This window comes from Sinocyclocheilus anshuiensis, unplaced genomic scaffold (genome assembly GCF_001515605.1).
Source record: "Sinocyclocheilus anshuiensis isolate Anshui unplaced genomic scaffold, SAMN03320099.WGS_v1.1 scaffold979, whole genome shotgun sequence".
Taxonomy (NCBI): Eukaryota; Metazoa; Chordata; class Actinopteri; order Cypriniformes; family Cyprinidae; genus Sinocyclocheilus; species Sinocyclocheilus anshuiensis.
Genome location: NW_015544223.1, coordinates 309,179 through 321,686, shown reverse-complemented (window position 1 = coordinate 321,686; position 12,508 = coordinate 309,179). Strand labels below are relative to the sequence as shown.

The following is a 12,508-nucleotide window of genomic DNA, read 5'->3' as shown; positions in this document are numbered from 1 at the left end:
TGGCCAATCAGAGCACACCTCACTTTTTCAGACCGATGAGCTTTGTAAAAATCGACGCGTTTCAGAAAGGCGGGGCAGAGAGAAGAAACAATAATGTACAGTACGTGGAAAATAGTGCACTCTAAAAAAATGCTGGGTTAAATACAACCCAGTGCTGGGTAAAATAGGGACAAACCCAGCAATTGGGCTGTTTTGACCCAGCGGTTTGAATAAATGTTTAACCCAACCTTCTGGGTAGTAACCCAACCGCTGGTTCAAAATAACCCAATTGCTGGGTTTGTCCCTATTTTACCCAGCACTGGGTTGTATTTAACCCAGCATTTTTTAGAGTGTGTGTTTTTTGAACCTCAAGCCGCATAAACATTTAATTACACCAAATACACAAAATTATGTTCTTTTTAGCAGCATCATATGACCCCTTTAAAACAGTCAAGCGAAAAGATCTGAGTGATTTTGACAAGGGCCAAATAATGATGGCTAGAAGACTGGGTCAGAGGATCTCCAAAATGATAAGTCTTGTGGGGTGTTCCCATTATACGCTCATTAATAAAGGGCTCTAGACTAATATTTGAGAGCAGTGGCACCAGTGCCACTAATGGTGCTTTTCCACTGCATGGTATGGTACGGCACGGCTCACTTTTGGGGGGTTTTCCACTGTGTACAGTACCTGGTACCTGGTACTTTTTTCAGTACCACCTCGGCTGAGGTTCCAAGCGAGCCGTACCATTACCAAAATGATGAGGGGGTATTAAAAATAAAGATAATTTAATCATAAAATTACTATTGTTTTGCATTAGTAAGTGCAGTTACTAATTAAATTAAACATTTGACAGTAAATGTTTAAAAACATTTCTTTTTGAGTTGGGAAGCATTCAAAATTTATTAACCACAGTAACATGTGCAAAATAGAATTTTTATACAGATTTTTTTTATATTCTACTCTTATTAAATTTACCATTATTCTTTTATAGTATTATAATGAACTGACCGACAACTTCAGTGCTTATAAAAGGAGCACTCTTTACTTGCTTTATGTGTGATTCCGTCACAAATTAAAGCAAAGTTTGTGTTTTTCAAGGCACTTTGTGACTTTTCTTACTTCATACGCAAAAAAAGTGCAAAAAAAAAAATTTTTTTGCAGGAACTCTAAATCTCCCAGCAACCATTCATTCTGAGGCGAATTCAAACACTTCTCACTGAATCTCGCAGCACTGTGCAGCAACAGTAGTGTTGCAAGATCAACACTGGTTCCCAAGTAAACCTGTTGTGAGCTCAGACCAGTTTGTTTGTGTGGCGCTCAATTATTGGTCAGAGCTGTTTCTTTGCCGTTTCATGTTTCTCATATCCAACAGAAATGGCAGCGATTATGAGTTGGGCAACATGGTGGTCGCACCAGTGCGACCGCTCACAAAATTAAGTCGCACCGGCAGAAACAAATGGTCGCAATACCTACCAGAAGTAGTACAATGAAGGATAACCGGTGAACCAGCGGCAGGGTCAGGGGCCACAGCCCAGGTAAAATTATGAACCAACACTCCTACAGAACAGCAGAGGCTCGGAGAGAGGCTATCAAAGAGGAAGTAAGGAAAATATTGGAGCAATGGTGGAGTCCCAGAGCACCTGGTCCAGCCCTATTGTAAAGGTGTCAAAACCAGAAGGCACTGTAAGATTTTTGCAATGACTCCAGAAAATGAAATGAGGTGTCTAAATTTGAAGCCTATCTCATGCCCCACAGAGATGAGTTAAATGACCGACTGGGTAAAGCTCACTTTATTACAACACTGGATCTCACTGGCTGGTGCCTCTGTCCCCAGAATCTAAAGAGAAGATGAAGAAAATGAAGGATAACCAGTGAACCAGCGTCAAGGTCATGGGCACCCAAGGCTCATTGAGCCATATAAATGCAAGGCAGTAAGCTCATTGGCTGCATATGCAGCATGAACCAATCAGCTTGTGCCAAGTCGTTTAACTCTCTGAATATCATCAGTTACGTTAACACACCGTCAGAATGCGCCATCTAGAGTGTCATGACTGAACTATATATTTATCCCGTCATCACCCGGGTGCTGATAGCGCGCGCGCACAGGTGAGACCTGAACAGCACACATTGATATCTGTGTTTAAGCTAAACTCATTTAAGCTTTGCCAGTTTAAACATTTAAGAGCCAGTCTAAGCCAGAGGACGCGAGCTCGCGCGCGCAGTGAGAAGATTTGTGCGTGCGTTCATCTGAAGCGCGCAAACCCGCACCTCAGAACACGCGCAAATATTAATCTCTCTCTGAAGTATTGTGTTTAAATGGACAAATTCACACAAAAATTATGTCAAAATGCCCGTCTTGGTAAGTATCCTATAGCAGACATAGCCGGCTGAACGTACTGTATCAGTGCACTGGATCAGTGCATTCTCTTAAAGTGACAGCACTTTCTTAATATTAATCAAACAGCAACAACAAAGAAATCACTCTGCTCTTGATTGAATAGCTTTTGTAACTTTAATAAAGATTAATCTTTAATTTATATAGTCAAATATGCAATGCTGTTTTACATTTCATTACTTTATTCAATTTCTGTACCTAAAAACTAATGTTAGACCTACCTAAAAAAACCTGAAAATCACTGTTTATTTTATTTGTATCCTTATTCTATTGTATTTATTTGTGCTGTTGCTTGTAGTTAGATAGATTATTCTTATTTTCTTTATTTTTATTTGACAGTATAGTTTTTGCCTAAACATAGCACATACCGAACCATACCGAAACAGTGACTCTAAAACCGTGATACGAACCGAACCGTAAGTAAGTTGAACCGTTCCACCCCTACAGTTCACCAAACAACACAAAGGTATGAGTCTAAAATAATCTATGAATTTACCATAAATTCAATACAAAGTTTGAAGTCAAACTTCCTTGCACTGTGTAGGCTATTGCCAAGCAAAATTTCCCCAAAGCACCATCTACCATCTAAGTTGTGCTCAATTTTTTTGGTATGTGTCTTCCTAACAATATAAATATGTTTCAGAACATAATTGGCTCAATTTCATAACTAAAAAGGCACACAGTGTATAAACCCTGCATAGGGACCATGTCAGTAAGAACAGAGTTTATTTCAAGTTTCTCCTAACAAGCTGATGATCTGAACCAGGTGTTACAGAGAGAAATACAAAACATGAGTGGTGAGGGGGGCTGGACTGGAATTGAGAACTAATGAAGTAAAACATTCAGCTGACATAATTGTACTTTTAAAAAAAATGTGATCCTTTCTTGAACTCACCCACAGATGTGACACTTGTACTCTCTCATGCCTAGATGTCTCTTAACGTGGTTGCGGGCATCACCGAGCTGAGCAGTAGCAAAGTTACAGATCTTGCACATGAACGGTTTAGATCCTTTAGAGAGAAAAAAAAAAAAAAAGACATTGAATTTTCTTCATGATATTGACATGAGGGTGAGTGAATGATTTTAATTTCAGAATTTAAATTTTCAAGAGAAATACAGTATCACTTTAAGAAAAGACCTGCAAACTTGTGAGGAGGGATGAATACACATATCTACATCATCAATAAATAACATCAGTAAATAACTAATAAATAATCAAGCACAAATATTATTACTCTTATTTTAGATATACAGTAATTTGCAACAAGTAAGGGGTTAGATACCGAAAGCACACTGGGACCAATTAAACTAACGACAAGATGGCGTAACTTTTGTATACATTATCTTATTTAGTAGAAGATTATTGGGGGTCCAAGTACTGAAGGAGCTGAAGTCTTGTTGTATTTGTTCTGTAATATATTATTAATGATTCATTATTATTATTATTATTCTGCCATAAAACTGTTTGGGAGTCAGAGAACGTAATCTATACGCACATACAGATCTATGTATGTTTTCCTTAATTTTAGAACTGTATGGGCTAGAATTGGCAATTGGCAACTAATTTTACAGATGTTTAAACAGAAACTTTGTAATTGACTAATCTAAAACTAAAAAACACATTCGATACTAATGGCCACAGAAAAATATGGCTTATATTTGTGATGTGCTGGCCTTGCATTATGATCATTGTACATCGGGCTGCCCACCGCTTTTCAAGGGTGGGTAATCTATCTATGTCCTTCAAACAAAACAATGGTGTCAATTGGCTCGCTTGCTGATGTTGCTGATGATTCTGGAATACATTACGTCAAATGCAGTTTGTCAGTTTATAATCATGCAAAAATCAGAAAGCACAAGCTTATGTCTCAGGTTGTTATGTTGAAACATTAAATTCAATAGTAGAAGACTACTCTTTGACGATGAAAACCTTGGATGAAACATGAGCTGCTCACGTGTAAATGAACACAGTGCTGTCCTTCACTCTGAAACATGCCACTAAACAGGCTATATACTTATTTAATTAAAAAGCAGCCTTTGATTTGAAAATTGAGATTTCAGTTTTTTTCTATTAATTGTGCGGCTCTATTTATTTATTTAAATTTTACATTGGGAAACCCTGGCACACAGCAATGTGTCTTGAATAAAATATTTTTTCATAAGGTCATGTTTTTGGTTCTTTTTCCCTTTTTCTTTTTGGCGTTATCACACATTTTATACAATACAGGATTATAATTTTTATGTTACATGTAATTTATTATTAATTATAACATTTCTAGCATTATGTTTATACCTTTAGTAAAGATATAACATATTTGTTATTATCTGATGTCTAAATCAGAGATTAAAAATTAAATGCTTTTCTGAGGAAAATTTGGCTATTTGTCATTATGGTTCCAGAGTTCCGAGGTCTGCTTAAAGTTACTGGTTAGAACAAAATAAAAACTACTGCTTTATTTATAAAAAAAAAATTAAAAAAAGTCAATTATTTGTGTATTTTGATATTTATTTTATTAGTCTTCAGCAAAAGTATGGCACTCTTAACAGACTAGAGCTTAACAGCTTTCAGCACTGGAAACACCTTCAGTTAATGAAAGCCCTAATTATTTTTTGCTGAGCTGTAGAGACATTCAAGGCCCTATGTTTTACTCATCCGTTTGAAACAAAACTATATTTTCAATTGGAGATATCTTGTAATTTAGAAATAGTCTTGTAATTAATAGCGGTGCGTGGCATCTGTGATATTTCTTCTACTTGTCAGTACTGTTTATAATGCCCAGCCTGTCTAACAGTTTGTAATTATTGATCTCCTCCATAGTGCTTTAAAAATACAGCATCATGTGTATATACATATCATCCATTCTGTGCTATCCTGTCTTTGGAGCACAATATATTGTGCTGCAGAGGTTCATGTGACACTGATGCGAAACCACACTTCATTTGGCCCAATGGAAAGCATATTTACATTGAATGAATCATTCACTATCTGCTACATAGTGCATTTTGTGTCATTAAAAATATTAAATGTGTGAACAAGTGACCAACTGTACATTTTGAATGCATATATCTTCATTTTTGAACATTTTCAGAAATGTTCAATTTTGATTTCATGGGGACTTTAACGCCAAGAAAGGAGGGTCTAAGGTTCCGTCCACACTGCAAAGGTTTGGGAGTGCGAACAATGCATATATACAGGAGTCAATTCCATAAATTATTACTCAATGTGTGTAAAGAATACAAGAATCAAATCAAATTCCTTTTTATGTTCTTTAAGTTGATGCTTCTAAACAGCATGTTCTCTCGGGACAATAACGTATGTGTTAGCATTAGACCACAGGGCTGATGGGAGCAACCTCAGATTAGTTCAGTACAGACTATGCTGATATAATCAGTTCAGCTTGGTGAATTGTAAAAATGCACTTTTTTTATTCGTAACTGTGTGTACAAATCAGGATTAATCACACAGAAGAGTAACAACAAATTTATTTACATGTAGCTGCAAGTGTGTACATGGCCTAGGAGTTTACCAAGCAAGTAATTACCAATAGTAATTAAATGTAATATGCTGCTAGTAAATATTTTGATGGTTAAAGATCAACAAACAGAACATTCTAAACTGTAATTCTAAAGAGGTTTTATGGCAAATATGTAAAGGTAAAGATAGAGGAAGACATACCTGTGTGTGTGCGAATGTGAGCCAGGAAAGCCATGGAGTTGCTGCTCTTGCATACTTTGCCGCAGTACTTGCACACATTGCCCTGGTTTTCCTGCCGCTCTCGGTTGATCTGCTCTGTGTCCTCCAGCACATATTTGTTTACTTCTCTTAGCAGTTCCTCGTGTTTCTCTTTGATATGCACAAACAGTTCCTGCTCGGTTTGGCAGGGCTCACTGCATCGGACACATTTAAAGCTGGCGCCTCCTTCTGGAAGATCTTCAGTGCTTCCATGCTCGTTGCGCATATGTGCTGCACTGCTTAAGTGCTGCTGTAGGTTACTCTCTGTGTAGAAGGACTTTCCACAGAGCAAGCAATGGAAATGCTTCTCCTTTGATGGATGCTTCATGGAGATATGAACATTTAGTCCACTTAAGCCATCTGCCAAAAAACCACAGTCCTCACAGCGGATCCGTGGAATTGGTTTGGTAGTCTTTGTCTCAGGTCCAACCAGTGTTTTAGGCTTTTTGATGCTCTGCTGGTTTAATGCACCTGTAGTTTGTTCTTCGTCATGTGATGCCTGCTTGCGCTCTGCTAATGTTTTTAAGGGATAGATGCAAGCATCAAACTGCATCGCTCTAAGGTGTTTCTCACTAGAGGGACTGTCATCTCCCATATCAGTCATTTCATCTTCATCAAACACATTTTCTTCATCCATTTCCTCCAGCATTGCATCTTTCACCATCGTCATTGACTGGACCATGTCAGCCACATTTGATTCAGCTGGATTAGTTGAGGATTCTTCATTGTCTTTGGAAGTATTCTTTTCAGCAGATTGTTTTGCTCCATCTTCATTTGCAGAATTCTCTTCACCTATCTTTGCTGAATTCTCTTCATCTTTAGTTGTAGTGCTTGAAGATGTTAAAATAGAACTGTTATGGACCACTTCCGATCCTGTGATTGTCTCTGGGTCTTCAAAGGTGGACTTGATGGTCATAGCAGCCCGAACATTATTAAAGCTTTGGTTCTGTTTTTTCAGGTAACACTCACGTTTCTGCTTGTGTTTTTCTGTGGCCATGTGTCTAAACATCTCTCTGCGGGTTACGGTGTAGTAGCTGCATGCTAAACAAACAAACTCAAAGTCTTTTGTGTGCTTGCGTCGCACATGGAGAGCAAGAGATGGAGTTGAGTGAGCAACAAAGTCACACTGAGTGCAGATATTACTCAGGTCATACTTGCTTTTCTTACATGGTACACTGGAGTTATTTTTGTCCAATTCATCAATAGGTGTCTCAATCACTGATACTTTGTCACCCATTTCTGCCTCATTTTTCTTTACTTGACTTGCCTGCTCATCTAGCAGAACTACCCCACTGCCTTCACTTCCGGCTGCTTGCATTCTGTTAATGTGTTTTTTAGTTTCACAGTGGCGGTCCATGTCCCCCTTGGTCACACAGTAATAGTTACACAGCTTACAAACGAAGCTGTACAACCGACTGTGCCTGCGTCGTATATGGACATTGAGGTTGGTGGCATTGGAAGCAACGAGCCCACAATGACTACAAACAGTCACATCAGATGTCTTTGGTCTACCTCGCTTCCGTTTGTGAGGAGAACCTTTCCTTACAGTTTCAGCAGGCTCTGGTAGTACATTTTCTGTTTCCTGAACCTCCCCAGCTTCTTTAGAGCACTGCTCAGGAGTGTCACTCTCATTCATTTTTCTGTCCTCCCTTTGATCTGACAGAATCACAAGGATTTTTTCAACACAGTCTTTAAATAAAGGGCTAATGTTTTTCTCTTTGGCCACCTGTTGGTGGACTTCTTCTGACAGATGAACCTCCATGCTCTCTATGGTGGTGGTGTAGTAACGGCAGGCCCTGCAGTGGAAACGGTGCTCCACTGGATGGTGCGTTTTAATGTGCTGTGCTAACATTACAGAGTTGTTAGCTGTGAAGTTGCACCTGTCACATTGATGTTGTACCTTGCCTTCAGTCAGATGCGTCAACACTGTTGTCGATGGTGGGAAAACTAATTCTTGAGGCGTCATCTCTGTCTTTAATGAATCCCGATTCTCCAACATCTTTCGGTTGTGCTTATTGCTCATGCACTGCTTCTCGTGATCACACTTTATAACGCAAGAATAGCTACAGAAATCGCAGACTTTATTTTGTTTTTTATGATGTTGCCTCTTAATATGCGTGTCTGGGCTGTGTCCATCTATGACTTTATGTACACAACAGGAACATGCATGTAGAGTATTAGGCTTTGAATGCCTTTTACTTTTATGATTCTCAGCATGTCCATCAATGCCACCATTTTTATTGCTTTTCACTTTACTTTCCAAATGAAAACTACAGCCGGCTTGCATATCATCACCATCTTTAAAGGTCTCATTTGTGTCTTCACCATCCTGACATCTACATGAAGTGGGCTCAACTATTTCCAGCAACATCTGAGTGGGACTGGTTCTTCCATCCTCAGAAGTGTCAACAAACTTCTCAGATATTACAGCCTCATCTACAAGGAGTTGATGTGTATGTTCAGTCTCTGTTTGAACCATGCAGGTATCTGATTGTTTATCTTCCTCTGACACAGAAGTACTGTCCAGTTTCAACTCTGAAAGATGTGTTCGGTTTTCACTTTCTTGTAATTGTGGTGTGTTCTGCAACGGATTTAATCCTGGTGCAATAACTGTGTCAGAGACTGTGTCATTTTGTAAGCCTCCTTTTTGAGAGTGTTTTCTTGTTGAGTGAATTTTCAGAGCAGTTTGAGTTTTTGCAACAAAATTGCAAAATGAACAAACCAAAGCATCAGTTGTTTCTGAAGAGCCACGTTCTTTACATTGTATGGTTCTGGATTGTTCCTCTACTGTAGCTGTCCCAGCATGCTCACTTTCTTCTACAATATTTATACATCCTGAATCGTCAGATGCTTTAACACTTTTAGGTGCAGATGAAACATCTTCTGTACCAGTATCATTGGCCTTTTTCTTAGGTTGACACTTGTCCTTTGAAATCTCCTTTCCAGACCTTAATTTCCGCTTTGGATTGTCCATGTTGCTGTCAGTTCACACGGTATATTTACTAAGCTTCATTTAAAGGATCCATAGAAGACTTTTCTGTGAAAAAAGCACCATGAAAATAATGAATATGTAGCTAAACCAAATAATAATATTAATCCTAATCAATTATTACACTATATTAACATTTCCATCTATATTACTATAGAAATCATTAATTACTATTTACATAGTGTACTAGTTCAAATATATGGGGGGAAAGTATGGATACTACAATACCAATTGTTATAGACCGATCTCAATCTTATACACCTAGGGTGCCACAAAAATAGTTTAAATAAGTTAAATTCTAAGATTTTTTTAATAATGATTTTTAATGCTATTTTAGTAACAAATCTCAAAATATTTTCTTAAGAACAACTTTTTTCCTTAAGAAAATGACAGGCTTTAGTGTTCAGTGGTTCTTGATGAATCTGATTCTATGGTAGTTCTTGGTGAAGAATCGATAATCAAAAAATTGAACTTTTTGCCTTTTTGCAATGCCTTCAGATTACTGTAATAATCATAATAAGCATGCACACTATTTTTGCCTTGACTTGCTTGACACACTGCGTCACGTTTTTAATGTGCTGTGTATTTTAAGTTGTTATCTTCTAAAGAGCCTGTCTCAAGAAGGAGTGGTATGTTGGATTCATTTGCACTCTGTTGTTGGATTCATTTGTCTTTCTAGAGCAGTGGTTCGCAACCAGGAGGCTAGGGCCCACTAGGGGGCCTTAAGATTACTAATAACTTAAAATATAAGACAAAACAAGCTTTAAATTAGGATAATGTGCAACAAACTTCCACCTCTTCTGGTTTGGGTCTTGCTCTGGAGTTTAGGCTGGATTTAGTACATTAATCATACTGTTTACACATATGACAATTTTTCAGTTGTTATTAAATATTGCCGTCTGGATGCTTTTATTGTGATTATACCGTCTGGGAATAATCGTTATTATACTGTCCTATTTAATAAACACTAGTTTAAATAGACCGCCTATCTTTACTTTAGGCATTTGGAAAGAAAGCTTGCATTGCTCCAAATGTAATCGCATATATATGTGATCATTGTATTGGCCATGTGTTGAAAAAACTGTAGATTAAACAAACTTGCTACAGACACATCCCAAGGTGGAGGTGTTCTAGCGTTGTCAGTGGACATTCACCATTATGTGAAGCTGAACTCCCATATGAAATAATTGAAACTGCTTGCTCCACACTAGTGGACATGCACCGTTACAGTGAAAGTTACAGATACTGTTGCTTGCTTGCCTCATTTTTGTACTTTGGATTTATTCAAATTCTCTAACCCTGCTCCAACACATCTGCCTGTAATTATCAAGTAACCCCGAACACCTTGATTAGCTGGTTCAGGTGTGTTTGATTGGGGTTGGAGACCTCTGCTCACAGTCATTTGTAGGGTACAATGGGGCTAAAGGCGCATTGGCGTAAAAGGTGCATTTGATATTATTCTCCTTTAAACAACTAAACAACTATATGGTACAAAAATTCACCTCAGCATTTTTCTTAACAATCACGTTTGAATATGCACGTGGAAATTTGGCAGATACTTGACACGATTGCACACAGCAACACAAAGTTGATTCTGTGCTAATTATTTGATCCAATATTTAATGTTTTTTTTTTTTTTTTAAATGTTGTAGATTTATGTAGCACATAAGAATCGATACAATTATTGACAATATTTTGAGACAAAGGTCTTGTTAATGTTTTTCAATTTTGTCCAAGGTAATTAAAGCAGCAGTTTTCCAATAATGGAAGAATATGTAAAAGTATGGTATTTTGAGTAAAAAAAGCACCCATGCTGTTGGGGTTAAAGGCACAATAATTAACATGGGATAAGGGATATTAGGGATATGATGGATTTCATTGAGACCATTCGATCTGTAAAGTTGCCTTTAACACCTGTGTTTTAGTCACGATGGATGTTGAAGCTTTCTACACTAATTTTCTTAGAGAGAAATGGTATCTCTGAGGATTTCCAGTCAAGATTTAGACTGTATCATAGTACAGAGACTGCTCTCATCAGAGTTACAAATTACCTGCTCTTATCATCCGATTGTGGTTGTATTTCTTTATTAGTGCTACTGGATCTTAGTGCTGCGTTTGACACTATCGACATACTTCACACTACACATACATACTACAAAATTATGTTGGCATTAGTGGATTTGCACTGTCATGATTCAAATCTTACTTTTCTGACCATCATCAATTCGTAGCAGTAAATGACGAGATATCATATTGATCACAAGTACAGTATGGAGTAGGGCTGCACGATTAATCGAATGCGATTGTCATGGAGCAGCATTTACTACACAGAGCCGTAGTTCACTGACAAGCTACGCAAACAGCTTTCATAATCGCAGAACGATTTCTTCGATTTCATAATCGCGCAATTAAATCGGTCTGCGATTATGAACGCGGTTTTGCGTACCTTGTCAGTGAACTACGGCTCTGTGTAGTAAATGCTGCTCCATCTGAAAGCATGTGAAAATACTAGAGCCCGACCGATATATCGTTTAGCTGATATTATCGGCCGATATGAACCTGTTGCCGATATATCGGTATCGGCGAATTTTTTTTACAGAACATATAACGCAGATTAAATGCTTCTGAACACTGTAATTACTTAGTTTGTCCAGCAGAGCGCTCTCCATTGTTTGCTACTGGTGACCCAGGTCACTGTAGTGTAGAGATGTGCGGATGAGCTCAAACTTCACCCGAGTCCGCTGCTTCAAATTATCTGCCCGCCACCCACCCGCACCTATATTTGATCGTCACATTACAATGATTCTAATTCTTAGTTTTGCATGATGATATGATGAATGGATGGTTCATTTTTAACAGCAGATTCAGTGACGTTAGAGACTAGAGCTGGTCTGCGCATCACGGCACGCGTCTGCGATGCGTATGCGGCACATTAAAGCCTGTGTTACGGCCACCGGAGCTGATCGCGGCCACTCAGTCAATGCTGGTGTGCCGCGCCGCGGCCCAGAACTCATGCTTAATAAATATGCGACAAAATACAATATAATTCTAATGTATTTTGTCACGCCGCGGCGCTCGCATCCAGTGTGGAATAGAACCCATTATAATCAGTGATGTTGTCTACACTGGATGTAGTAAACTGATGCCTCGTTCTATTTATGATACGAACAAAGTTCAAATGATTTTCAACAGTCGCTTTGTCACGTCCTGTTGCGGTGCAGACACGATGTCAGCATAGTTTGTCAGTACAGTCAGTAACGTAGCAGATTGAAAAGTTAGTATCTTTCTGCTGTCCAATAGACGGCAGTGCGGTGGTGGCTTGTGTCTGTTGAATGGTGATTTAACGCTACGTTGTCACCTAGTTGGAGAGACTCAATGCTAAGTAAATAAACAACAATGTCCCCGTCTTTT

The 12,508-nt window shown here is 38.3% G+C and overlaps 1 protein-coding gene across 1 annotated transcript in view; it reads right to left on the bottom strand.

Annotated features, from left to right (window-relative positions):
* LOC107697272 (zinc finger protein 407-like) overlaps positions 1-12,508 on the bottom strand; it is a 61,770-nt gene that overhangs the window by 27,173 nt on the left and 22,089 nt on the right. The window contains exons 2-3 of the mRNA XM_016497989.1: positions 6,052-9,145; positions 3,271-3,385 (exon numbers count right to left, since the gene is read on the bottom strand). Coding sequence (XP_016353475.1) covers positions 3,271-3,385; positions 6,052-9,082 — 3,146 coding nt within the window. The 5' untranslated portion in view covers positions 9,083-9,145. The remainder of the gene's footprint in view (positions 1-3,270; positions 3,386-6,051; positions 9,146-12,508) is intronic.